General features: G+C 40.7%; 1 protein-coding gene across 2 annotated transcripts; it reads right to left on the minus strand.

Moving 5' to 3' along the window:
* fam91a1 (family with sequence similarity 91 member A1) lies at positions 1-27,498 on the minus strand. 2 transcript variants are annotated; one of them, XM_084920200.1, is made up of 24 exons: positions 27,189-27,498; positions 26,023-26,107; positions 25,048-25,199; positions 23,608-23,665; positions 21,227-21,294; positions 20,474-20,587; positions 19,838-19,928; positions 19,322-19,384; positions 18,005-18,111; positions 17,826-17,864; positions 15,580-15,692; positions 15,175-15,284; positions 14,607-14,716; positions 14,109-14,195; positions 13,783-13,912; positions 10,010-10,158; positions 9,225-9,359; positions 6,986-7,099; positions 6,694-6,766; positions 5,058-5,204; positions 4,459-4,560; positions 4,128-4,251; positions 3,948-4,017; positions 1-2,404 (listed from the first exon to the last, which is right to left on the minus strand). In XM_084920200.1, exons 1-24 carry the CDS (start codon positions 27,258-27,260, stop codon positions 2,219-2,221), a joined length of 2,499 nt encoding a protein of 832 aa, XP_084776326.1. In that variant the 5' UTR covers positions 27,261-27,498; the 3' UTR covers positions 1-2,218. The 2 variants fall into 2 exon arrangements, with proteins under 2 accessions (XP_084776326.1, XP_084776325.1); XM_084920199.1 differs by having other exon boundaries at positions 14,607-14,719.
* Positions 27,499-27,719: the final 221 nt, after the last annotated feature.

Genomic DNA, 27,719 nt, shown 5'->3' on the forward strand with positions numbered 1-27,719 from the left:
TTTGATCTTATTACATATTTATTTATATTTTCATATACTTTTTACATATTTATCTGTAATAGTATGTATCCGGAGACGAGGCAAGATGGAGAAAAGGATAAAGGAAGGGCATGGTGAAGGAATGTCACTTTCTTCTTCTTTTTTTGTAACCAATGTAATTACAAGATCATGTTTAAATCTGTCAAATATCCACAGTCCCATTAAACAAGCTACAACAAAGAGTTCCTAAAATACCTGCTGACATATAAAACTAGCATTTTAAACACTGCGGTGGATGTATATCTAGGGGAGAAAGGGGGTAGGGGGGTGTATCTGGGACGACTGAGTAACTGCAAGTAGATAACAAACAGGCAGGACTGGGAGGAGACTCTTACTGTGAAAGGTAGGCGTGTATTAAAACACACCCGTGACGTGTACAATACTCACGCAACATACTCACAATGGTTTCTACAGTCATCATGCTTCAAAAGATCCTTGTGACAGTCGTTTTTTCCCCTATTTTAGCATCACGGTATCAGAAACTACCACAAGTGGGTCAAAAACAGAATGTAGATTCCTTTAAAAAAAAATGGAGAGAGAGCTCAACAAACTGGGTTTCCATTTTAAACGCAATAAAAAAAAAAGTACTCTATATTCTCAGAGCAACACTGAAAAAATTCACGATAGGCTTCAGACACTTTTTGGGCCATCACATCTCTGAGATGCTGGGCAAAGCATTAGCATTTCCATCCCCTGGGTCTGCAACAGCCTTCACAACAAAGTTGCCTTCTCTCTAGACTACAAACCCCCTTATTTTTTTTCAAAACATGGTGTAAACAGAATCCCCTGGAGAGTGAGCAAGGCTGGCCAAGAGTGCACTGCACAAAAGCTGATCCACAGAGAGGCAGAGAGAGATAGCTGGCAAGCGACAGAGGCAACAGCCCTGGGTCAAACACGCAGAGCTAACTGTTCCCATTCTTTTCAGTTTGGTTCAGTTTGATTCATTTTGTCAAATTCTTGATAATGGCTGGCAGGTTTTTTTTGATCCGACGTTGGTAATTTTTATTAGTTAGACACACTACATCAAATGCATATTAACAATTAAAAAAAAAAAAAAAAAGAAAGAAACTTGTGAGATTTAAAAAAAACAACCCCCCCAAAAAAAGGAAATAAAAAAAATCAGGAGATATGATCCCAGACCTGGTAGTTTTTGATTGGCTGAAAATAATAAGGCAACACCAAAATAAAAGAACAGAGAAAGGAGTAAAAAGAAAATAAATCATTATAAAGAAATAAGGTCTTTGGTGTTCTCTAATGGATTAAAAAAAAAAACGCAGTTTCTCAGATGCCTCGTATGACACTTTCCTTTTGGTGAGCTCTAAAATCACGTGCACACTACAAATGAGCCAACATTAAAAAAAAAATAATAATTACATGATGTTACTTCATCCACAGGTTTGAAGAAATCCTGCACAGTGCAAATAATAAATGCCCCAAATATTGATTACAAGTAAAGAGGAAAGATTTTTTTTGTGCAATAGTATCATGCATTAGATCACTTAACATGAGACAATACAGGGAGGCAGCGGGGTCTTATCAACCTGGTTAAAGTCCAAAGAATTGGTCCTAGAATATGCATATTGTCAAATGATTCCTGAAGAAGTCTGTTCAACACTTTAATGTTTATTTTATAGGTCTTTTTTTTTTTTTTTTTTTTAGAACATCTATGCAATATTAACCATTTTACACTCTGCTCTCAAGGGTCACAAAACATCCATCGACTGAAGGGGTGGGGGTGGGGTGGAGTCAGTGGGAAAACAGCGCATTTGTTTCCAGTTAGATGGTCTTCCAGGTTAAATGATGTTTACCTGCATCGCTGTGATATAGTGTGATAATAGCACCACTCCAACAGATAACACTGCCTTGCTACGAATACGAGGAATCACAGAGGGGAGGGAAGGAGGACAGCAAAGAGGGTTGGTACTAGTGTCGATGATTCCTCATACAGTAGGTGAATGACAAAGTGCTGACGGGGCCAATTATCCTGTGACTGGATACTGATGGACAAGAAGGCGGGGCTTACGAATAAGGGAGTTTCCTTGTGACTGGATTTAAAGATGCAGGGCTGGAACCACGAACAGGAATTTCCACAGTGAGACGTGACACTGCGAAAAGACATTAGCCCCCTTTGTTGGGACGCTGTTTCCTCGTTCCTAAATCTGGAAGTTTTGCTGATGCTTTATGTCAGTTGGTCTTTCTGCAGGGCTGAGATGTCTAGAGGAGGAGGGGCGCGCCCGCTCCATTCCTTCAGCTGCCCGTCCTTAAAGAGGAGGTTGAGGGCGGGCAGGGGGACACCGGACTCTGGCGGGGGCTGGCTGAGAGGGTTGGACACGCCGCTGTCCAGGTCAGAGGGCTGGCTGCCATCCTGCCAACACGGGGTCAAAGGTGACAGATCAGAACAACAGGCAGCGATATGAAGGGCGGGGATATATTTTTATAGGAGGAAAAAAGCCAGCAGAAGGGTTCCTGTGTGATTCATGAAACAGCCCACCATTTCAACCAGTAAATACTGCTGCCACGTCCTTTCGCTTAATCATGTTACCTTCGTGCTGCAACACCCTGATTCAGCTCTGATTACTTCACTTATTTTTTCCTTTGTCTCCAATTTCTGTCTTTTCTTTCTTTCTTGCGCTAAATGTTCACCCAGCTCCACTTCCTGTTTTGCATTGTAATGTTCATGTCTATAATTGATCACTAAAATTAAATAAACACCAACTTAGAGTGGACCCATTATGCAGTTCCTTATTTTCTATCACATATGTACTGTTACGATGTTGGATGCTCCTATTACACTTGGCAAAAGCTTCAACTAATGAGGTCAGCGCATGTGTAAGTAATCGCAAAAGGCTGAAAGCAGAGCTTACAGACTGCTTAAAACACTCTGATTGAGACCATTTTTTTCTACTTTTGTCTCTTTATGATTACAAAGAGAACAGATACCATTAATATAGTCATCCAAGGGCAACCAATCAGAAGAAAGATGCCTTAATGAGACTAAGGGGCCATATCAAGGCCAAATAGAAATAAATAGAGATTGTTATTAAAATGTGAATGAAAATCAGCACAACAGGTCTGTTTGAAGGTTTTTCCTTAAACTAGCTGTGGGTCACAACAGTGTTCATGAAGAGTGTGAACGTGTGTTTAAAGTGGTGAATAAGAAACACTTTAAAGCACTGAGGTTAAAAGTAATAACAGTTGTTAATTATGCATAAAACTGAACCCTTCCTTAGTTGCACTGCAATCAGTCTGCATTCAGTTTCTTCTTCACTCACCTTTTTCACTCCCTGCGCATTTGTATGCCATTTTTATATGTCATTAACTTTTATCTCCTCTTTTATCGTGTTTGTTTTGTCCTCGTCTCTAAGCTCTGCTCTTTCTCTTTTCTTTCCCCTCTGACCCTCCCGGAGCTTGGTTATGCTGGAGGTCTCTTCCTGTTAAAGAGAGTTCTTCCTTTCTACTGCTGCCAAGTGCTGCCCATCACCTGATTGTTTGGGGTTTAATGTTGTAGGGTCTTACCACACAATTTAAAGCAACTTGAAGAGGCTGTTCTGAATTGACGATATGTAAATAAATTGAAAATGAACAATGCTTAAATATTAACATTAATTATGCTAAAACAACATATTTATATTTTTACCACATTGTACTTTACTGTTATTACTATGATATTTCTTTCTGTCTCATAAGGCCCACGTGGCTCGTGTCTTGACTGGACATTTGAATGGATTATCAGTCTGGGACACTTTTTAGATACAAACTGAGGCGATCTGAATCGGTTTAAACAGTTTATCAAAATAAATGGATAAATTATTGTCAACCTGACATTTGCTCTTTTCACTGGTCAAGACTTTTACTTTTGAGCAGGATTTCTTAAGCGGACACCTGAAGAAACTGCAAAGTGATTTTACCTGGAATGACTGAACGAAGCTCAACACCTTGAGTGACAGTTTTCGGCTCGAGTGGAGTAGCTCTTGAAGGCTGAAACAACAACAAATCTTTAGTCAAGCATCAACACACGTCAAAGCTCCTGTCACAGTTTTTATGTAAAAGTTAAGCTTTAGAGGATGCTGCCTGATTTTGGTTTTTACCTCTCGTTGCTGCAGAGCTTGTGCGAAGCAATCTTTCGACACACTTTGCGGTTGAGCTCAGAGCTGAAGAGGGGCATGCCAAAGCACAGTTCAAGAGGGACCCACTCGTCTTCAGATGAAAGGGCTGAGGGGGGAAAAAGAGATTGGCAAGGGAAAGATGGACACAAATTACAACATAAGACACTGACAAGAGCATTTTGGTGTTGAATTTAGCATGGAGCCTCTGTCACACTTTAGCTTTAGCTCTTAGATTCTTCCCAAACACTTTCAACTAACAAACATCTGATTAAATACTACTGGAGATATCCTAATTAAAATAACACACACTTACTGTCTGTCTTTCCTTTGCCTTCACCGTTGTTCTCCTCTGTCACAAGCTCAAAGGACTCAGTGCTGCCATTAGTGTCCAAGCCTCCACCTAGATGGGTGTCTCCTGGAAGAGAAGTGACAAAATCTAAGTCACAGTTAAGGCTTTTGAGTGTTGTTTGTGGGTAAATGGTAAGAGCTAGAATAAAGCCTATAAGCTACTGAGAAGCTTTTTTAAAATCATTTCTTGCCATTTGCTGGATTTACATTGGAAATTCATCTGTTAAAAATCAGACCTGCAGTGTTGTATCTTTAACTTGGCGCGTTAAATGAGATTTGTGATCATTTACATCAAGATTCAATCAGCTGATCTGAAGGTAAAGGCTAAAAGTGTTCGATCCGTATGCATTAGCAAAGGCAATCACAATAAAAGAAACAATTCTGCAGACAAACGGCATAATTAAACTGGACTGTGAGCGATATTTATCCAATCTGCACCATTAGTGCTATTATGGCCATCGCAGGTAAGGGCACCACTGCTAGTTCAACCCGGCATGCTTTCCATCCAACACCCTCACATGCACAGCCGTAAAAAAAAAAAGTGCACGTGCGAGCTCTTGTTACCTCTGCACTCAGTGCTGTCGCTGGGCCTGCGGCGGTGCCTGTTGTTGGAGTTGAGCATGGTGATGTAGCCACACTGGTGCTCCAGATCCACATGCTCCTTCAGCTTCTGCAGTGCCTTGTGCACGCACATGTTGGAGTAGGAGAACTCTGCACAGGAGGCACACAACACACACAGTGGGATCATGTTAAACACCAAACGGGCCAAAGCTCACACTCAAAATGACACGATGCAAAGATACGACCACAATTTATCTGCTGCATGAGGCTGTTATGGACTGTGTTTATTCATTTGGCCTGTTACATTTGTTCAGTAAGCACATTAGGAGGATGAGACTTAAATGGTACTTTTAAGCAAATGCACAAAGAGAGGGATTTTACAGGATTCAAAATCTAACAGTGTTTGATGAGTTAAAACCCTCAAAGCTGAAAACAGTGAATGTTTGAGTCAGCAGATAAAAGATCACAGTTTGAAGGTATGCTTGTAATTTATGCACACCCTGCCAGTGAAAGTATGCCAATGCTGATATATCATTAGTGTATAATACAGTATAACAGTATTATCAGTTAGCAATTTAAGGCTGTAAACCAAGGACACATTGCTACACTTTACCTAATCTCTCTGTAATGTTAGGAAGTACGAACATGCAAATAGAAAGACGTGAATACGTTTTATTTTTATATAATAATTTAATGTTCATTGACAGCCCTTTTAAGCTACATTCAGAGTCACCTTTAAAGAGGACATCAGTAGTAGAGAGACCATCCTTTACATTTAAGAGTAGCCTTTCAGGGTTGTTCTGTTATCTGATTCAGATTCCCTCTATGCATCTTACACCACAGGTTTTCTGGCTATGAGTCACCGAGTCCACCAAAAGCAAACTGAAGACTTTGTACATTTCCTCTTCCTTTGGAACACATGAACCCAAGGCCAGATTAGGAGCATGAAAAATGAGCAGATGGAAAAAGCCATATTTCACATCATCAATAAAAACTTAAAATGGCCTCATATCTGAGGTTTTTATTGTGTTAAAATCTATTTTTGAAATGTTTATATCTTATTGAAATATGCTGAATTGTAGGACGGGGTTCTATTCTGCACCATGAATAGCTATAGGAAATCAAATAAAGAGTCTGCGAGGCCTCCTAATCTCCAATCTGTGGGTTTGAGTTTTCCGTTTCTGGGGAGAACAGTAGCGTGTCAAGAATACTATTGTGAAGCAAAAAAATCATGGTTTCATATTTTCTTATGAGAAAAACCCCTTTCTCCTGTTATTTCACTATCACCTCTCATTCTTTGACAGCCACAGCTTTCTCTGCATAGGTACACTTATGGTTCGCCAATGTTTAGCAGTGTTTTTAAAACAGTTTGATTTATTCAAACACAGACATCTTTAAATAAAAAATAAAAAGAAAATGCTTTGATTTCTGTAAAATAAGACAACACAGATTCAGCATGTGAGACAGTCGCGCCTCTGTGCAAAGTCAGTCTCCAAAGGTCCATTTTGAGCCAAGAAAATGTCATTTTTTAACATTTTGTCTGACAGTAAAACAGGACTCTTCATTATGGTTAAATGCAGGTTGGCTATTTGAAAGTTGCTACATCAAAACAATAGTTTATGCACAGACAGGTTCTTACCTCCCTTCAGATCCTCCTCATCAAAAGGGAATGGGATGTGCACCGTTTCTCCATGCCCATGCATACCATGACCCTGTGGATTACATGCACATGTAGTTTAAATTACAATCAGTGCACATTTATACACAAACACAGCAAGAGTTGGTACAAAACGTACAAAAATGTCATCAGACAGCATTAAATTAATATTAAGTTAAATAATCTGGTATTAAAGGCAATATTTTATCCTCTCAACTTAAATGAGGTTTAAGACAATGACATAGAAAAATCAGCCTCATCTGTGTGAGTTTACCTGGATGAGAACAGCAGAGTGTGTAAGGGCATCGTTAAGCATTGTCAGCACGTTGGACGTAGGGACCACTCCAGGGTCGTGACCCCAGGAAGTTATCAATAACCTGTCATAGACCTGAAGAGAGAGAAATGGTTCAAGGGATTCAGCAATGAATAACTTCACTCATCATCAGATCTTTCCAAAGCAGCTTTCAACAAACTGGACAAAAAATAATAATATTAAGAAAAACACATTTTATTTAACATAAAGCTTTATAAATCATAATAAATTCTAATAAATGACAGTAGATGTGTAAAAGTGGAGATAGGTTTGCAATTTTACACTTCTTTTTGCCCCCAAATAGCTTTATTGTTTATGTAAATGTAAATACAGGTTTCTACATGTAGGACAGCATCTCAGTTGAACCATTTTTACCAGTTTTTGTTTAATTTAGAAGATCGAAAAACAAAAAAGAATAAGAGGAAACACGATTTTCTTCTAGTTCAACTGTCATGCCATCTTGTCAACCTCCCACTAGGTCAATATTAGCCGGTTAAATTAATTAAGGTTCCACCCTGCTGCTGATTTTACATGCCAAGGATTTTGTTTGGCTCTCTCAAACTGAGAGAGAGCTTTTAGATGAAATTAAGGTGTTATTCTCATGTCTCTGGTTAATTATTTTCACTCCATAAGTGACTTATGGACTGAAATTGTTTAAAAGTGTAACTTCCTGCACTGCCATGAGAAGGCAGAGCAAACAAACAACCAACTCGACAGTAAGAGCACAGTTCCTCCACCCTTCGCTCTTCAGTGACAATCTCAAGCTGGCCCAGTCTCTCCTTTGATCAACAGACTCACACACAGGGCTCAACACCAAACAGCACTTCAGACTTTGCAGTCTGTGTCACTTCATCAGCTTCTCTTTTCATTACGGAGGAATTCTGCCCGACTCTTCTTTACAACGTTGTTTCAGTTCATTGAGATTTATGGATATTTATTTATGCACAGCTCTTTTTAAGGTCCTAAATTTCAATCAGCTTGAGGTCTGGACTTAGACTGGGTCATTGCAGCACATTGGTTATTTTCTTTTTCAGTCATTTTGTTGTAGATTTCCTGCTGCGCTTTGGAACATTGTCCTGTTACATGACCCAATTTCAGCCAAGCTTTAGCTGTCAGACAGATAGTCTCGCATCTGACTCCGGAATAGTTTGCTACAGAGGAGTTTAAATACTGTACTCTCCCCGAAGGGCTGTGGCACTGGAGGATTCAGGTTAACACACTCCAGAATGCTTCAGACCAGCAAGCTGCCAAAACTTCAGCTTTTATGAATACACTCACACTTGCTGATGATCAGTTAATCAAGTGCATTTGATTAGCAGCACCTGGCTCCAACTTACACTCTTATCACCTCTGAAAGCAGTAAGAGTGTACTCAGTTTTTCACAGGACTGTGAGATCGTTTTAAGGCAAAAATCCCTTAAAAAGTTTTCTTATTTACCCCCTCTACTCCATATGTTATCCCAGCGTGAGATAACCTGGTTCTCCTATGGAAACTCTCTGTCCTTCCACAGTCAATTTGAAATTCCCAAAAATTCAAAAATTGCTTTCACATGATTCTCATTACATGTTAAGTGTTAGCCCTGCAACAGACTGTCAACCCGCTGGCTGGCTGGATGGATGGATGGATGGGTGAAGCTGCAGCATTTCTACTTTCTTACCTTTCCTAGTTAGCATTTGCCTTAAAACTAGGTCATTAGTGTCACAATGACCCAATGAAAATATTTTGCATGTTTTCTGAACCTATTGAAACACCAACAAATTAAGTGACATGTAGATAAAAGGTGCAAAAATATGCATGCAAGCTATGGTCTAATAGATCCATTTGCGTGACATTACACATCTTCCCCTGAGAATTTACTGTATCAAGTCATCATTAGGTCCTTGTCTCACAATCCCAGTGCTATTAAAACAAATCCCACGACCAGCGGGAAGCCTTTGAAGAGGAAAATGCAGGTTTACAGTGAGATATGACCAAGGTCCACGAGAGTCTTTGTTTACAAAAGAGCTAGCCAGCGCTCTGATTACCCGTCCTTCCGACTCACTGAAGGTCAAAGATTTGAGAGGGTAGGTTTTAAAAGATAAGTGAAAATGTGACTCAATCAACTGCTGGTCCAACACAGTACTGCTGTTTTTTAATCTGACTAGACCGTGTCTCTATGCCTCTGACTTACACACCTGATTAATCATTAGTTTGGACAAACCTGGAAAATGTCCGGCAGCTTGCGGAGCCTGGAGCCTTTGGAGAGCAGCAAAGACGGCGGGCCTTGGCCAGTCACATGATACAGGTACAGCTTGAACCAGATGGAGCTCACCTCAGGGATGGCTGGGCCAATGTGCTACAAGGAGAAACAAATACACACACGCACTCATACATAAGTTTACAGAAGCAGAACTAACGCATGCACACTGGGCAGTTTTCCCATCTCATTCCTCGCATAAACTCAAACTTCACATCAACCTAAAAAATAACACAGGCGTATGACAATAATTGCATCCGTGTTGTTCTTCTGTCTGAGGGGAAACTGAAGCTGCTATTAGAGACGTGAGAAGAAAACAAAGACAAGAATTTGGTAAATTCCACTTCACTGAGTCGCAGCAGTGTTAGAATAAGCAGCAGCGTGAATGGCACAACAAGAGTTTAACTTCTTTCCCTCTGTCTCTTTGAGCTCAGCTAGAAAGCTGGAGTGTGGCCAGGCAGAGGAATTACTGGTGAGCCTCGCCTCCTTTCCTTCCCTTTTCTCTATGTGTAGCCTTGTTGTTGGGGCAACTGCAGGCTGAGCACTCGGAGCACAAACACAATCACAAATCAATCCCGAGCGCATGAGTGTGTACACTACAAGAGAAGGCAAACACAACCAAACGGACAAACTCATTAACTGTCAGCTAGAACACAAACACACACACATAAACGCACTCGACATGTACCCAAACATCCCAGCATGCCAAATAGCAGCCCTTCTGCTCTCCTTCCTTCCAGGCATCATACCTGAGGGGTGCAGCTGCTGATGGGTCTGATCTCGTTGCTGAGCGGTGCCATCGAGACCAGCAGCTTGTAGTTCTTGTTGAGGACGCGGCTGCAGGTGGCCTGGTCTAGACCCAGCAGGCTCTCACAGCGCAACATGTCCAAGGGGAAACCTAGTGAGAGGAAAAACATGAGAAAATCCTGACTTACTTCCTAAACAGGCTAATGCAAATGTTTATGCGCATTAAATTTTTAGTGTTGTCTCAGGATAGAGTATTTCTTAACACCACAGCAAAAAATTTGCACTCCACCGGACTGTTATGATGAACCATGCCCTGTCATCATGCACTGTGGGTAGTGACTAAAATAATGGGATTACAGATATAAATGAGCAAAATAAGAGTTGGCCTTGTAGGGTAGCTGGGCTCAGCTGTACAGATAGGGTGATGAGCTTGGAAAGCATGGAGCAGAGGCCATCTGATTAGGATGCCTCCTGACTGTTCTTCTTTGGAGATTTTCCAGGTGCATCCAGCTGGGCTGAGATCTGGAGTTTTTCAGAACTTGCTCGAGGGATTATATCTCTCATCTGGCCAAGGAATACCTTAGAAACCATAGGCTGAAGGATCTTTTTAGCTAATCTTCAGTGAAAAAACTGGTAATCATGTGTCCTAAAATGTTAACTATTCCTTTGAGAAAAAAAAAAGGGCTTGAATAATTATTAAGTGTGGATGCTTTAGACAATAATGTGGTTGATGATTGAACAGAACAAAGATTTTTTTTTCTTGTTTAAGTTTGCAAAGGATATTTTTGGCATCCTTGGATTTAAAATCCTTGTATCTTGCAGTGGAACCTATTGAATCTAAGAGATGTCTATGATATTAAAGGGTGAAAGACAGGAGGGCTGGTTTAGCTGACTAGGTGAGCAGACGATCCATGTGCCATAAGACCAATGCACAGGCCCCAGTTTGCATCCGTCCAAACACCATTTACGGCCGTGCCTTCCCCCTGGTCTTTATCCAAGCTTTACTGCATTCTCTCTACTGTCTGATCAAAAAAAAAAGGCTAGAAATCCCCCAAAATAGATTTTAAAAAGGGGTGAAAGATAAATAATTTCAAAGATGCATAAAGTGACTTATATTTAATTAACAAAACAGGGATTAATAATCTACAAGATTTGCAAATGTTCATTCTGAGAGTATCAATTGTTTCTGAGTGTTTTGTTGTAAAAAGTGATTCACCGCCATAATAACTCATCATTAACTACACCTGTAACATGGAAAATGGCACGCACACTTCAATGTTCTATTCTATTCATTCTAATACAGTTATGAATGGCTGGTCCAATAATTAAAAAAAAAAAAAAAGTCTCCTCTGACTTTACCAAACGTTTTTTTTTTTTCTTTGCTTGACAAATTTCCTTCACTTCCCAAATTAACAATGATCATTAGACTCTTTGGGGGATTAGTTTAGCTTCAGCCAGCAGGCTCTTACTGCTCTCACTCCTCAGCTGAGCAGCAGCAGCATGAGGAGCACACAAAGATAAGACAATCAGAAAGGAGGCACACAGCCAAACCAAACAAACAGCATCTGGTGGCGCAATGGAAGCTACACAGAAACTCAGAGGCTTGCTTTGTCGATGCTGGAGGACATACTCTCTTCTGCTCCCTCTAGAGACACAAGCTGAACAATACAGGTTTACTCTGTGTACATAGTATGCCGTTGTCTTCAGTATTTTCTGTGAGCATATTTAAGAGACAGCAGTGAGGGCCAAAAGAGACAATAGTGAGAGATGCCAGCCAAAAGCAGCACAACCAGCACAACCAGCAAAAAAGAAATCATGTATTGATTTCCTGAGATCACAGAACAAGTTGCTGAATGGAAGACATTTACCATTTTCTATAACTGCAGTCACAGCAGTTCAGAGCACTTTCTTAGGTAACAGAGTCAGGATAAAAACATGAACTCCTGATCAGCTGAAAACAGACCACCAGAACCACTGATGCACTTCATAGCTAAAAGTTACACTGTGTCACATTAAAAGAGAGCTTATTATAATTACTTCAAGCTCAGTGCTTTTGTTTTTAGACCCTATTATGACAGCGTGACTTTAATATTTGACATTAAAAATAATCATTGTTTATTTTATAACCGACTTCGGTGCAGCTCAGCTCATTTTATCTGAAAAAAGCTGCTTAGCTCTGCTTCCTGTAAACCATCTTTGTGGCTGACACTTGTAAACAGAAGGTTTGAGAGGATTAGCCAATTACAGCCAGAGCTGTGTGCCTGAGACCTGATCCCTGAGATGACCACATTAGGGTCATCTCGCCCTTCTATCCCATTATTATGATTTAAGAGTAAAGAAAAAAACAAAAACAAAAGCTGTGTGAAACCAAATATTTAAAGCAGGCTGAATCCTGAGATTCTGGCTCACAATGATAATGAGCATCCACCACTATAATTATAACAGTAATTATATGGATGTAACTGTAGCTGTAGATAAGGTCATCTAATAATCAGAGTTTTGGAGTTTCAGTTCATGCATGCCAAAAGCAAAGATACTGAACAGGTTTCTCTCCATGATACTGAAACAACAAAATCAATATATTATAGTAGGGCTGGGCCATATCATACCGTTCACGGTAATACCGGTGTAATGATAAGAAAATGAAATATCGCAATAGAATATGGGTAAAACGCGCATGCGCAGTGCCTTTGTTTTCATACGCACATGGCGGCGACGCAGAATGAGGAGAGCGAAAGTGGATCGTTGAATGAAACGGATGGACCAGAACTGGTTTGTAAAAATGCTGCAACTTCAGCGTTGTGGAACTGGTTTGGCTTTCGTCCGTCAGATACACAACAAAGCACTATTTTTGGTAGCGCATGCTAGCGGGCCGTCGTTATTACCGTGTTTTTTGGAAAATACTGCACACTTAAAATCAATCCTTTGATTTTTCTGAAAATCGACAGTGCCCCGTATAATCCCGTGTGCCTTATGTATGAATTCTGGTTGTGTTTACTGACCTCGAAACGATTTTATGCGGTACACAGTGCTCGAAAATCTGTCAAATGTTTCGGTACGACTTTGCTAAGCTATGAAGCCGCACCGCTTGATGGATTGTCGGAGCATTACGGCTATCGTAGGCAGGAGCCTCGCGGAGTGATACGTACAGTGCTTCAACATAATATTACCGTATTGTGTGTGTATAACCTCTTTTTAAGTTTTGTGGATATTATACATGGTTATGCTGAGGATATGTCGGCCAATTTCCACTGGAAATGCCTTTTGGTTAAACTGTCAGCAAGGATTTCCATTTGCACGGTAAAATTTTTATATAGCTTTAATGCACTTAAAAAACAGCTGCTTGTTTAAGTGAAAATACATTGATGGGGTTTTTTGCACTAACAAAGTTGAGGAGTTGTAAAGTATTTTGTCTAGCGTCAATTATATCGTCAGTTATATCGTTATCGCAAATTTTCAAATGTATATCGTTATAAATATTTTTAGTCATATCGCCCTGCTCTATATTATAGATAGTAACTCATTTAGCTCACAATCGACCACAGTTCATAGGTAATTGTCCTTAAAATAACAAAAGTGACCTTGCCTTTGAGCACACTTCTGGATGAAGACCCATTGGATGATCACTGTATACAATTTTTACTAAAATCTGACCAACACTGTAAGAAGGGTAGCCAGTCTTGTAAACTGGGGATGGACGGGTGACTGGTAACAGACCCCGTGTCCTCGTCAAAGTGCTCATTTGAAAATAAAGGCAGTGTAACTGCATAATTACCTATGTTTGGAATATCAGGTCCCTGGTCCTGAGTGAGTTCTTTGTTGTAGCGCAAGAAGAGAATGGTGTTTTTCAGGGTCAGAGCGTGGTCAAAGTAACGCTGAGCCTCGCCCTCTGCTGTGCTCTCCACCTGAGAGAAACAGAAACGAGTGTAGAAGTTCCAACTCAGAGTTTGTGTGACTGTATTCAGATGTCTGCATGTAGTGTTTGATGTCTGCACATACATGTGTATTTGTTGCACCTAGTTAGCATCCTCTCAATTTAAGCTAAGGTTTTGATGAGAGATTTTCTGAAAACGAGAAAGAAATTCTGATTCCTGGTCTCACCTTCTCCAGCTCAGCCAGGAAGCTGTCGAGAGTCTCATCCGACAGTTTGCCCACTTCAAACATGGTCACAGCATGACTCTTCAGGTTCTGATAGCACGACAACAGAAAACAATTAGATCAACAGTAAACATAAAATTTTTTACAAGATAAGTTTTGTTTTTTGTGTTTTTATATGATTAACAGCAGTGATAATAATACAAACATAGTTTGAGGTACCTAATTGCTCCAGATTTTGCTACTCAGAAATTTAGACACAGAGATTTTATTTTTCCAAAATAAAATAAAAAGTACACTCATATTATAGTTCAGACTGAGGCAAATATCCCTCTGCACCATTCAGCGAGCAGCAGAACTCACATGCATGAGCAACACTGCATTGATGAATATTTTCCCTCTGAGAGATCACAGCACAGCCACTATCTTTATCTTATGCTTGTTACCCCACCCTACCCCACTTCCACTGACGCGAAGCCTTCACGTCCACACTCTTTTACTTACCGGCGATAAGTTGCCCATCATCAGGAAGGCTGTAAGGGTCGAGTCAAAAAGGAAGGCGATCCTCTTGGTGGGTGCAGCTGGGATGCTCAGGCTGCTAACGCTACCTGTGTCTGCTACAGAGACATAAAAATATGCTGTACCACTCATGCATACTGCAGCAAGTCTAACAGCACAGCTACATGCGAGTTATTCTTTTAAAACTCAGGAAATAAACTAGTGTTTTTATGATTAACTGCATTTAGAAGACGAAAACTAAAGCCTCTCTCTATCAAACAGGCCTGATTTACATGGAGATGTGATTGATCAACAGTCACTTATATGACAATATCCACTAAAGCAAATTTAACAGTGCCACCTTAACATGTAAAACAAAGTTAAAATCAGTTTAAATATGAGAATTTTTAGAGAAACACCTATTAATGTGAGAATGAGTTTCAGAAACATGACTGAGCTTTCTTAGGGATTAATTAACACTTCTGCTTCAAACTTCTGAAGTAGCAATCATAAAGTGTGCGCACATCAGCATTTGCATACACTGCAGAATATGCCTGTGCGTGTGTATACAGACCTTGGTCTTCCAGGCTAGTGGTGTCTGTATCTGTGGCTGAGGAGCCTCCCTCCATTACAGGACTGCCCTGCTCCCAGGACAGCAGCATCTTCTGGGGGTCCATAGTGCTCCTGCAACAGTACATAACAGTACACAGTACATAAAGGACACTGTCAACACACCCTAGTAGTTCATCATGTCCTAAAGCTGGGGAAATTAAAACTCATTAAACATTGATGGCATTGAATTTTTATAAGAATAACGTTGGTGTGTGGCGGTTTCTGGAGTCTCAAATGCTCGAAGCTTCAATTAAAATGTTGGTTTTTCGTGCGCTCAACTGTGTAAATGTAAAAACGTATTTCAACAAATTGCACTACACTGAGGTTTCAGATGGTGTTTCGCTGACTGACCGATGACAACACATACTTGAGCCTGTTAACAGATGGGGCGTTCTTCCAGGTGGGGTGGAGCTGGTCTGAGCTGAACACCTGACCTTTCTTCACGGCGAAGCCGAGGCGACAGTACATGGACACTGCGTTCTGATAAAACACAGGAGAAGCACACGCAAATGACGTTTGATCATATCTGAAACCATATGTACACTTATCAGCCACTTTATTAGGTACACCTGTTTAACTGCTCCCAGTCACGTGGCAGACACGTAACGCATGTATGGAAAAACGTTTCCTGGTTTAATGAGCCTCGATTTCTGCTGTAACATTCAGATGGTAGGGTGAGAATTTGGTGTAAACAACATGAAAGCATGGATCCATCCTGCTTTGTAAGGGTTCAGGCTGGTGGCGATGATGTAATTGTGTAGGGGAGACTTTGTGGCTCACTTTGGATGCTTTAGACCCACTAAGCATTATTTAAACACCACACATCTGATTATTGCTGCTAACCATGCAAAACCCTTTACTGCCATTAAGGCTGTTCTGAAAGCAAAAGAAGTCCAACCAAGTGCTGGGAAAGTGTATCTAAAGAAGTGGTTGTTGAGTGTGATAGTGATAGAACAGAGAGAGATGCAATAATAAGGTAAGGAAAGAAGAAAAGTGGGTTACAGATTTTGCTCTAAAATGTCTTGAGACTGTCACCAGAAAATTTGGTATTTTTATCTCTCTCTTCTGGGAAACATTTCTTCCCGCATTGTGCGATGGTGCATTCTCTGATGACGACATCGCCCTCAGCTTTACCGCTGACATTTTTCTGACTAAATTTTTTTTTCTAGTACAGAAATCCACCCTGCAGTAGTAAGTGTAACTCAAAACTACGCTGTCTAGGTTCAGGCAGTTATATCCATACAAATTACAAACTTTTAAAGCGTTTATTAGCAAGATATTTTAATTCAGACCTCATTTAACATTTTAATCTAAATATCAACATTAAATTAAAAATCCTGAAAAAAACAACTGTATTGTCAAAAAAAGTCAACCGTTTCAGTGCAAAGATGGACAAATGTCATAAAAACGTGTAGCCCAAAAAAACCAACCCCCTCAGTTTGAATGGCTTTAAGAGGATTTGAAATTACATTGTCAAATTATACTGTAAGCAGAGATGCCTTGTGAGAGTCTCAAAGTGACTAAAAGCAATCTGAATAGTCTTTTGGATGATGCTCTTAGGGAGAAAAAAAAGCAATTACTGGCTGCTGACTCAACTGGTCTCAAAAACTGAATAAAAAAGAAAGGTAGTACAGCTGTACTGTACAGCTGTCTGGCCTTTTCATTATTTCCTCCACTTCTACAGTCATCAACTCGCCATGCTGTTAACTCTTTTACTCAGACATGAGCATAGTGAGCTTGATTGCTTTTCACACCTTTACACCCAAGAGGTGCAGGCTGAGGTCAACTAGTCATCCTCTTATCATATCAAAAGAGGCCCTGGGAGGAAGCTTCTTTCAAATGACTCAGGCCATGAAGTGGTTATTGCACAGGAGGAAAGTTCAAACTCAAGTCAAGATGGGAAAAGTTTCTGCACAATGGAGACCTCTCAGACATCTCAATCATCTCAGAAGCTACAGGCCTTCTGCTGGAGACTCGCTTTAAATCGCTGCCTTCAACCACTTCTCCTAAGTGCTGCTTTTCAGTTGCACCAATGAGATGGGACCAAGTGATGATGGAGTGCAGCTGGAGCAGCAATTCAACAGGAATGATGCCGCTCAGCCCCTCTGGTGGAGTCATGGGTCATGATGGATCTAATCGTGGCACTCAGATACACGTCTGCGTGAGTGTGTATCCAAACCGAAACGGCCAAATTGTGCTGAAATGTCTCCTCACTTGGCTACATATTATCAAAAGCTTTTCCCCCCCCTCAGAGCTCTGAAATTCCAAGAAAACAAAAATCCGATGTGATAGCTGCTTATCAGACAAAATGCCACAACGTCACGTCCTTGAAAAGCAAATTCCTATTCCTATGCAGCAAAACATATTTTTCAAAACAAGCTGCTCCCTTTCTTTCATTTAGTCTAAATGCTGCTCTGCCATGTGTCTTTGCAGACAAAGAGAAGCGAGAAGTACGTTTAACAAATCTCTTCTAAAGCAACAGTGGAAGCGCAGAAAATCACTTCTGCATTTTTCTGTGAAAATTTTGAAAGACATATTTCTCAGATCTACCGTTTCCCCATTTCTCTTCTGAAAAACTGCACTTCAGTTACAGTAGGATGAGCAGATGCCTACCTTCACTAAGTCCAAGTCGATCTCCAACACATTTGCCAGCTGGGAAGCGCAGAGGGAGGCAGGATCAGGAGACACAAAAAAAGTGTTTGGTTGAAATGTTGATCAATAAACAAACACACACACTCTCTTACTATGATCGCAGCAGCCAGAGGATAATGAAACACATTTCTAAAGCCTACCTCTGCTACGTTTGTTTGCTCATCGATGGACACAAAGATTTTGTACAGAAGCGTTTCAAAGTAATCACCCTGGACCCGGTTCATGACAAACCCTTCCAGTGGGGGCACTGAAAGACACAAACAGTAACCAACAACTGTTCAGCAACTCTTCAAACACAGAACTGTTTCCGTTCCCTTCTTTTTAAATACACTACAGTACTGTGCAAACGTGTGGACTGACCTCCTCGTTTCCCACATTGATCCCACACTGCTTCAACAATGTTGAGATCCGAGCTCTGGGGAGGCCAATCCATGCCTGATTGTGTTTCCCAATGTGTGTTTTTCTATGCAGCTATGAATTTACTTGACTGACAGTGTGTTTGGGGTCACTGTCATCTGATTTATAATTCCATCAATTTACCACGACAGAGCCTCCACCGTGTTTTAAGCCCTCGCTGATTTGAGCATCACAGACCTGTTGCCACTGATTTTCAGTCCAGTTCTTGTGTAATTTGGCAAACCTCAGCCTTTCCTCCTATTTGACAGCTATCCTTCCACTGAGACCATTTCTGATGAGGCTTCAGTGAGCAGTAGATTTATCAGCTGAAATGCCATCTATCAGGTCCTGTGTCAGGTCTTTGCTGGATTTTTCCTATTTCTTAAAGACATGGCTTGAAGATATTGTTCGTCTCATGCTGGGATATGCCAGGTTTTCAGCTAATAGTTGTTTGGGAATCATCTTATTGGTGCAAAAACACTATTTTATGTTTGACATTTTTCGACTATAGAAATGGGAACGAAAGAAGTGTTTTTGAGACAGGCTGACAGTAACAAAATAACAAAAGATACAATTTAAAATTAGCTCTTCGCTCAGCAGCCTGGTACGTGTAGACACATATTTGAGTTAGATGCTTTTTTTGTGCTTGAATGATTCACAGATCAGGTGTTAAGTGGCTTAACAAACAAATGCATTCTGCTGAAAATGGTCAGTTACAAGGACTGGAGTAAAAATAAGTAAAAAAGCTGCCAATGTCCAAAAGAAAAACTTTAAAAGATTGCCAGAGAGCCTTGAGAATTGTTTCTTAAAAATCACTTGAAAAATTATAAGAAAATCTGGTTTCTTTAAGGAAAACATAAAGAAACTCAGGTTAGCTTGAAACTTTTGCACAGTACTGTGTCTGTAATACTCTTATAACACGTGATTTCAGATCAGTGCAAATTCATTCCCATAATACTTTTTTAGCTTTTAGCATTTCATTTATGTTCAATATTTAGACAGCAAACTTTCTTAGCCAAATAAAATAGAATAGGGATGTTTAAACACACACACACACGTACCTGAGATGCAGCTGTCATCAGATATGGGAACATCTAAGTAGATGAATCCCCGGTTGTACAAGCCTACAGCAGAGAAAAAACAGTATAAAATACTCTCTTTGTATATTTGCTGTTGCTATTTCCATGTGGAAACTAATATTATGACAGAACCTGTGCAGTTACTGCTTCATCAGAGTAGAATAATAGTATCCTGGAAAAACGTCAACCCAATACAAATCTCATCAGAATATCTACACATATTCAGATTGCAAAGCGTCTCAGTGCATTTTATTCTATTTGTTGCCACTCAGTTACCAGCACTCCTGTGTAGAGGTTCATCACACTCAAACTGATCTCTAATTAACATCTAAGTTGCAATAACACAACCTTCATCCCTGTGTTTCACCTCCAAAAATCAGTCCAACACACTGAGGTAAGACTGAATCTGTTCTTACTATAAACAACTAACAAGATTTAAACATTTGCCACCTAATTTATGGTTGAGCACGAGCAAATAGAACTGAGTATTTTGCTCACTTAAGACCACGTTGTACTCCATGGATCCTGCCAGCTGAGGACCAGAATCTATCATCTTATCAATGGCTTTCTTCTCAGCGGGAGAACAGATCTGCAAGTTGATCCAGTAAACAGATGACATTAGCACACACCTGTACCACAGAAATATGCTTCAAAAAAGGGTTTTAAAAAAAAAAAGCACCCATGGTAATCCATCTATATATTATGTGTTGATTTCTGTTTCTTTATTTTTCTTGTGGAAAAACAGAATTGTTAGAAGAATTCGCTCATTTATTTTTTAGGTTGAAAACAAAAACATTACACCGGTAATTCTTCACAGTCTTCACTACACTCATTTCATGTTGTTCCTTGTTTATTCTTCCTATGGCAAATAAACATCTAAACAGACAGAATTACGCTAAACTTCCAACATGAGGATCCAAGCTTTCTCATCCTCCCTACCCATGTTCACCCAGGTTTCTTTGGACTGTCTGTACCTTAAACCACATCGCTGTATGTATTCTGTACGGCTGTAAAGAGCTTAAGGCAAATATGTGATTTTTGACACTGAGCTTTCTATAAAAAAATGACAGGGTCTTATTGTACATTATTTAATTGAAACAAATCATGAAAAAAAGAGTCAAATTTCTGTCGCACCCTTATGTCGTCCTCGGTGATGTAGCCTGTCTGTGCCACCCACCACGGCTCCACGGAGATCTCGACTGGTTTGGCCGGCAGTAGGTCCCGTGCTGTTTTCCTGCGGAAAAATTTCTAAAGGTGGAAACAAAGATTATTAAAGAGGGCTCAGCAATTAGCAGTTGAAATGAGAAAAGTTAAAGATATTAATATTCTAACTACAAAGATGGACAAACTAAAGAAATATCCACTTGCACCCATATGTGCAAATTGTTAAGATCATCTGTGAAGATGATTTTATACTTTAAATTGCAGATTGGAAGACGATAGTATTACAAATATGAATTTTAAAAGCACTTGAACATCACCCATTAAATACATTCTGTACCACTCTTATGACTCATTTTCAGGCCATTTTTACACCCATAGTTTGATTTTGTTTAACTTGTAGCTTTTTCCTGTGGTCTGGCTTCATTTGATTTCATTTCACAGAGATAAAAAACTTCACGTGAGCCAGTACGTGTCACTACAAACCATGTGTGACTGTTTAGTCTGCTTATTGATTAGACGTGTCTGGAGCAATCAAAATAAATAAAGCAAAAAGGAGAATTTACTTTAATTCAAGTTGCTAGTCCGTACTGACTTTACTAACCATCTATGGTACACTGTCGGGCCCCAGATTGCAAAGTATACCTGGCTTCGTTCAGCTTAAACAGACTAAAAAGAGCACAGGTGTAATAAAACACATTAAAATACATATTAATGACATCTTACTTTGGAGGACCTGCACTGGTTCATCAGGTCGATGTACTGGTTTCTCCCAATGCCAAGTAGCCTTAGACCTGTGGGATGGTTGGAAACATGAGCCAGTCAACTTATCACAGGTGTATAAAATCAAGTCTGCCTTTACCAAAAATTGTGAAGGAATGAGTTTCCCAAAAGAGTTCACTAAATTTAAATGTGGTACTTTTATTATTGGATTTGCAACAAGTCACTTTCTGAAATTTATTCCCCCCTAAATATTAAACAGTTATAAGTGGTTTTATTGCAACGTGGAAGTTTTTAGGAACAAGAGTGCAGAGGCACATGGTGCATAAAAGTCACCAACGCTCTCCTGAATCAGTAACTGCAGTTTCAAACCTCCTCTGACATTAAAATCAGCACAATAACCGTGCACCAGGAGCTTCCTGGCATGGATCTCCATGGCTGAGCAGCACCTGTCGGTGTAATGTGTAGGAGGCTCAGTACTTTTGTCCAGTCTAACCTGGCTGCAATGATCCTGCAATATTCAGTCTGGCTTCTTGTAATTACAGACGTAAGACCTAAGACGTTCGTGAAGAAGGAAAGTTTGAGTTCCTTTTTAGTGTTTTTCCAACTTCTTTCAATAAAAGTTATTTCAGTAAAAAAACCCTCATGAGGGTTTGTGCAAGTCCAAACAAATCCCAAACAAGTCCCACACACCTTCTCCAATACAATTGCCTGACACACACACAAACACAAACACACACACAATCCATCCCCCAACCGGCAGACAGCGATAACAAGAGTAAGCGTGTGCATGCATATTTATTTCTAATCAAACGAACACATTTTTTCTGAATCTGAGGAAATTCTGGGCCATGTAGCAAAAAGTTTCATGTTACACTAAAATATTCAAATTTGTCTAAAACTCCCACCTCGTCCACTCCCCTGTGCTGCGCTGGGTTGCAGGGGGCAGAGTAAAACGTGCTGGGACAGGTGCCAACGCAAACAGGAACGAGTAAGATCGCAGAATCCTACACTTGCACCCTGCTGCTACACCGAGACACAGACACAACACACAAACATCCACCCACGTAAAACTCTCTCTCACACACTCTCACTGCCTCTCCATCCTCCCACTTCTGCATAACACACTTCCAGACTTCCTCCAGAGAGATTAGTGGAGTGAGGCCCCTCCGAGTACGGCTACGATCGCCTGCTGGCGGCCTTCTGCTTCCACGGCATGAAGGTCCTGCACTGCCAGGACTCAGCCACTCACTAGTCAACACCAAAGCCCATTTCAGCTGACAACTAAAAGTCAAAGATCACAACCAGTGCACGTGACTTTTAACTAATTTTAATCAGGCTCCACAGTCATTTCCCAGAAACGCAGGTCCTCAGAAATGAGGCCATATTTTAGGGGGAAAAGCAATTTTCATTATAATTAAATGGCATTTACACCAGCCAATTAAAACCCATGGCAATGCTCTGGTTTGGTTATGGAAACACAAAGCAATTATTTAGGTTTGTTATTGAATTTAATAAGCGGGTTACAAAAGCATTCCTGTAATAAAACAACAAAACCACAGCAGGGTTTGGGCTTTGAGAGAATTAACAGCAGTTTTACTAAGAAGCCTTAAACCTCCAATATTCAAGAACCAAAACACACTAAAAACACTTCGAAAAATGAGTCGAGAAAACTGTACAGAGACAAACAACATGTGCTACTCATGCCTAAAAGCCAGGGTGCCAATCTTCATCTTTATCATCAGCTTTTCAAAAGCCAGATTTTCTGAGAAACATTTTTGACACGTTGCTTTAATTTATCTTTCAAATGTGATGTGTTACACAAGCTGTCTCCCCTAAATAGAAAAAAAGAAGTAGAAATTAAGTAAAATAAACTGCCAATTATTTCTCTTGATTAACTGCTTGGTGTGAAAAATGACAGAAAATAAAAATGTATTCAGTTTTTAATTAATAAAAATGGGGGGGGGGGATCAGGACATGCTGAAATGCCGAAACAAATGAATGTTTGCCAGAAGAAATTACTTACACGACTAACTTAATATCAAAATAGCTGCTGAATAACTTTCTGTCAATCATCTTAGAAATTAATGAGAGATCAGTTTTGATACAGGTAACACAAGTACAAAGGAAGTGATAGGCACCAAGAATAACACAGAAAAGCCACGCAACCGAAAAAGATCTGTAAAGAGGTTTGAAGGGCCTCTCCAGTGAGCTCCTGACTCTTGTTCTCACCCCTAATCTTCCTAAACTCTGGATCCTTTAATAACCATTCAATAACAAAAATAAACAATCAACAAGAAAAAAAATTAAACAAGAACTGGGAAAGTTGGGGAGCCAGAGACAGTCAAGCCATTTTAAAAGCGTAGAAGAGAAGAAAAATAACTCACAGTCAGCTGCAGTGAAGTTGGGCAAGGAGTCGTAACTCTTCTCACTGTTCATAATATCCTGGAGGTGGAAAGAAAAAAAGAGGAGAAAGGAGAAAAAAGAAGAATTAAACTAATTTTGTTCTCCCCTTTCTACGTCCCCTGTCTCTGATTAATAACAGGATTAGCAGATCTGAGCAGCTGTGCTAATTTCGACTCCAAGTTTTCATTAAGTGCTTAAGACGGATTATCAGAATATGACATAGCCTTTGGCAATTTAGTGGTCACAATTAAAGCTCAGTCAAGTTTGGTTTAGCGTGCAGCAGAAAGTGGGTGAAACCCCTCTCAGTGAGCTGAAAAATAAATGCTGTTCCTTTATGTGTATTTATAGGTTAGGTAAAAGAACATTAGCCACATCTGTCCTATGAAATGAGAAGTACACTAAATGTGGAACAATCGAATGTGACAGTTGGTATCTGCACACAGAGTTGTGGTAATGGAAGTACATCTGAGAGCAGGCTGTATAAAGGAAATACACCAACCATGTAGTCAGCCACAAAATTGAAGTAATTCAATTACAAATGCATTATTTTCCATCTCCAGTGCCGTGAACACAAGGGCTCAGTCTTTGCAATGTAAATGAAAATGCCAAAAGTCAAGGAGAACCCTTCTCCCTGACAGACCGGTTCTCTCTGCTTTATCAGTGAGTGTGAGCTGTCGTGCAGGCAAAGCTCAGACTGACTGCAGAGCAAACAGCAAAGATTTTTCCCGGGTGTGTTTGCCCTGGGATCAATCCTGTGCATGGCCCTGAGCTGGTAGACGAGGCTTTACTAGACGCTGACTGACACCTAGTGCCTGACTGATGCCAGATCTGGGGAACATAGGAAACATAGCATATTCTTCTCTAAAGCTACACAATGTCTTATGACGTCCTTAATCTTACCTTTTAGGTTAAAAATGAACCAACACACAATCATTCTAGCCAATGACAATACACCCATTTATCCTTTATGCAGGGTGACCATAATAATCCAGCACATCTACTCAGGTGTACCAAACAATGCCGTATACTCGTACTATTCATGCAACAAAAGCACATTGAACTAAACAGCTGGGAGCTGTGAAAAGCTCAGATCCCTCTACTTGTATTGGTCTTTTGGATTCCTTGTTTTGTCCCTGCAGTTCCTGCACTCATTCCCAGGGATGCCAAAAACTGAAGACATTGTTCATTTTAAATGAACAGAGACTGCATGTTTCCAGTCAATTAGAAAACCTTTGCCGTTGAACAATAAGTATGTCTGCTCTGTTCCTCTGGGTTTACCTGCCCCATTGTTCTAAAACCAACGGGAACTGACAGAACGACAGATGTTCAGGTATACGAGAGGCTGTTCACAGAGATTATGATAATGGGAGCAAAGTTAATGCTCTGGTATTGCACTCTTCAACGCAGCATGAGTTGCTTACCTCCATGATTCCTATGTAATACGAGAACGGGGTGACTCGTAGCCCTTTGACCATGATGTCAGACAGGTGGTAGGGGTACAGCATCAGGTGGTCCCGGCTGTACTTCAGAAGCTCCTCATAATATTTGCGCTCATCCTTCCTCACATGGCGCACTGCTCAGAAAACAAACAGCAGTCAGAGTGTACATACAGAAACGATCTCTCTACATCAACACCACAACTAAAGTGATTCGATGTAATACATAATGCACTTTATTATACAGGTACATACACATGTTTAGCAACTGTATGATTATTAACAGTACAAGTATTTTCAGTTGTATATTACCTTTTCAGGACAAATATGAAGGATAATCCTATGATCAACACCAAAAGCAGAACAAAACATGGACAGAGCTAATAAGACATCACCCACAGGTGAGTGGAGTCCCATTTGTAACCCGTGTGCTTCCTGTTTTTGCTGTAACTTTTTTGAAACCTGACATAATGAGTGAAAGTTAGTTCTAAATGGGAACCAGAGGACACCGCATGCTCACTCGCTAACTGACAAGCAGGATCCAATAGCCGTGCCCTGGTTTATCCTCCTAATTATCACCATAATTTACAAAATAAACTTTGTGTTTTGCTGAATTTGCTTTGAAAGCAGAGAGTGGGATTACAGTTCCATCAGGGAAGTGTTTACTGAGGTCACAGAGCCATGAACCTTAGTGCTGTTTTCCCATAGACTTTTATAAAATCAGAAGTCTTACTGCAATGATAAAATAGCATTGGGGTATGTTTCTCTGCAAGGTGATATGGTGAGAAAGTTTTTGCCCATCATCAAGCACTCTCTGGTGGGGTTATATTTATCCCGCCACAAACCGCTGTCTGTCTTTTAATCTAACACTCAAACATCATGTAGCTCACCCTGTATGTTTACCCCTGCTGTGTGTGTGTGTGTGTGTGTGTGTGTGGGGGGGGGAATAATATTGCTCACCTAGGTTATTGCGGAATCGCAGCTGGTTGCGGATGCTGTACAGGAGCACTTGCTTCTCATACTCGCGCTGAGAGTTCCCCAAACTCTGCAGAGAAAGGAAAATGCCCAGGTCAACCACATTAATGTGTCAGGGAATGAAACCAAACAGGGCCTCTTTTAAACCTCCTGTTCTCCAGCTGTCTGTGAAATATTTTTCCATACTGGAATATTTCCTGCTATTAGATGTGATGTCATATGTGTTGAGAAACGTGTGAAACCATATTAACTGCAAAGATGCAATGAGGGATTTGAATTTGACACAGGCTAAGAGGTAGGTAATAAAGCAAGAAGCATCGTCTTGTGCTTGATTTTGGTAGCACATACCTACAGCATACTTCTAGTTACTTACAAGGCCAATACACCGGTTGGTATTGGACCAATAATGACCTTAAGCAGATCAGATATCAGCAATGACCTGTCTGATCCTCAGTGGACAGTTTATGTGTCATGATGTAATCCACAGGTTTTAGAGCCACGGTAGCCCCTGGATTCATAATAACTCACACAAAAAATTAAAGGAAAATTAACAATGGAATTGGGGCATAAGCTTAATATTGTATCTAAAGCTGTTTTGGGCGAGAGAAAACTTGTTATATTGTGCACATCAGGCCAGATGTGTACACCAGGGGCCCCTGGAGTCTCACTGTTTCTGATGAGTAATCCAACTTTTCAGAGGGTGTATGAGGATGCAGCAGCTCAAACTGCTCATCCACCCACCTCCTCTTCACCGAGACATGTTGGCGTAGTGGCACAAGAAGAGAAGGGGGGGTCATGCATTTTACTGACTAACTGTAACAGCACATTTCAATAGCATTAAATGCACCAGGCACAAATACGTAAAAGCCGTATCTGCAGGTGACATACACGCTCTAAAATCATGTGGTGCCCCCACCCCCACCCAATCAAACAAACTGTCATGTGATGTCAGTGTGGCTTCAGTAGCTGGAGTGTAATGATGGTCAGTTATGGCTCCGGCTGGATGGTGAAGCCCTGCAGAGGACGGGGAGCGAGCAGTGCGACACTGACAGCTGCCAGTATGACAGAGAGCAGCCCCGGTGACATTGACAGGTTCCCCTTGCGGTGTCCCCCCTCTCTCCGTGCCCACAGGAAACGTTAAAAGTCGGTACCTGTTTGACGTTAGCTGGGAGCTTGTTCCACGGGTAATTCTGCCTGATGTGAAATTCCACGTCCGTGTTCATCGCTAGCTAGCTAGCTGGCTACAAGTAGAATTCCTCGAGACGATCGGAAACGGGCTCTCGGGAAAGTCCACGGTGACCTCGCCCCCCCCGGACACCCAGCAACCGAGCGAAGGGACCCCCGGTTTGAGGAGATTTTTTTTCTCCAGCGGTTATTTTCCTTCACAATAAACCGTAACTTCCTTGTTGTATTTTCGAAAGAGCCGTTCGTCACGCTCGTGGCTACTTTCGTCACTTCCTGTTGAGGAGTGACCGTGGACCTGAATGGAGCAGGAGAGAGCGGAGTTTCAAATGAGAGATGATGTTAGCGCCGTCCAAATCAATGGTTTATCTTAAAGTGCGATTATTACTGCATTATTTTTAGTATTTTTAGCACATGTGGAGCATTTTCCACGCCAAAGGCAGGCTGTTTTATTCCTAATGAAGACGTGAAGCCAGAAAGTCAGGGCCGGTCTGACTGAC

Source organism: Perissodus microlepis, chromosome 22 (genome assembly GCF_051167445.1).
Source record: "Perissodus microlepis isolate ML-2025 ecotype Zambia chromosome 22, ASM5116744v1, whole genome shotgun sequence".
NCBI lineage: Eukaryota > Metazoa > Chordata > Actinopteri > Cichliformes > Cichlidae > Perissodus > Perissodus microlepis.

What these genes read in the sequence shown, in the direction of transcription:
- fam91a1 (XM_084920199.1), bottom strand. Translation starts at nt 27,260, where the DNA reads ATGAACACGGACGTGGAATTTCACATCAGGCAGAATTACCCGTGGAAC. An exon ending in TCGACTTGGACTTAGTGAAG is followed by an intron (nt 15,693 to 17,825) that starts GTAGGCATCTGC and finishes GTGTTTTATCAG; the next exon opens with AACGCAGTGTCCATGTACTG. An exon ending in AGCTGCCGGACATTTTCCAG is followed by an intron (nt 7,100 to 9,224) that starts GTTTGTCCAAAC and finishes CTCTCTCTTCAG; the next exon opens with GTCTATGACAGGTTATTGAT.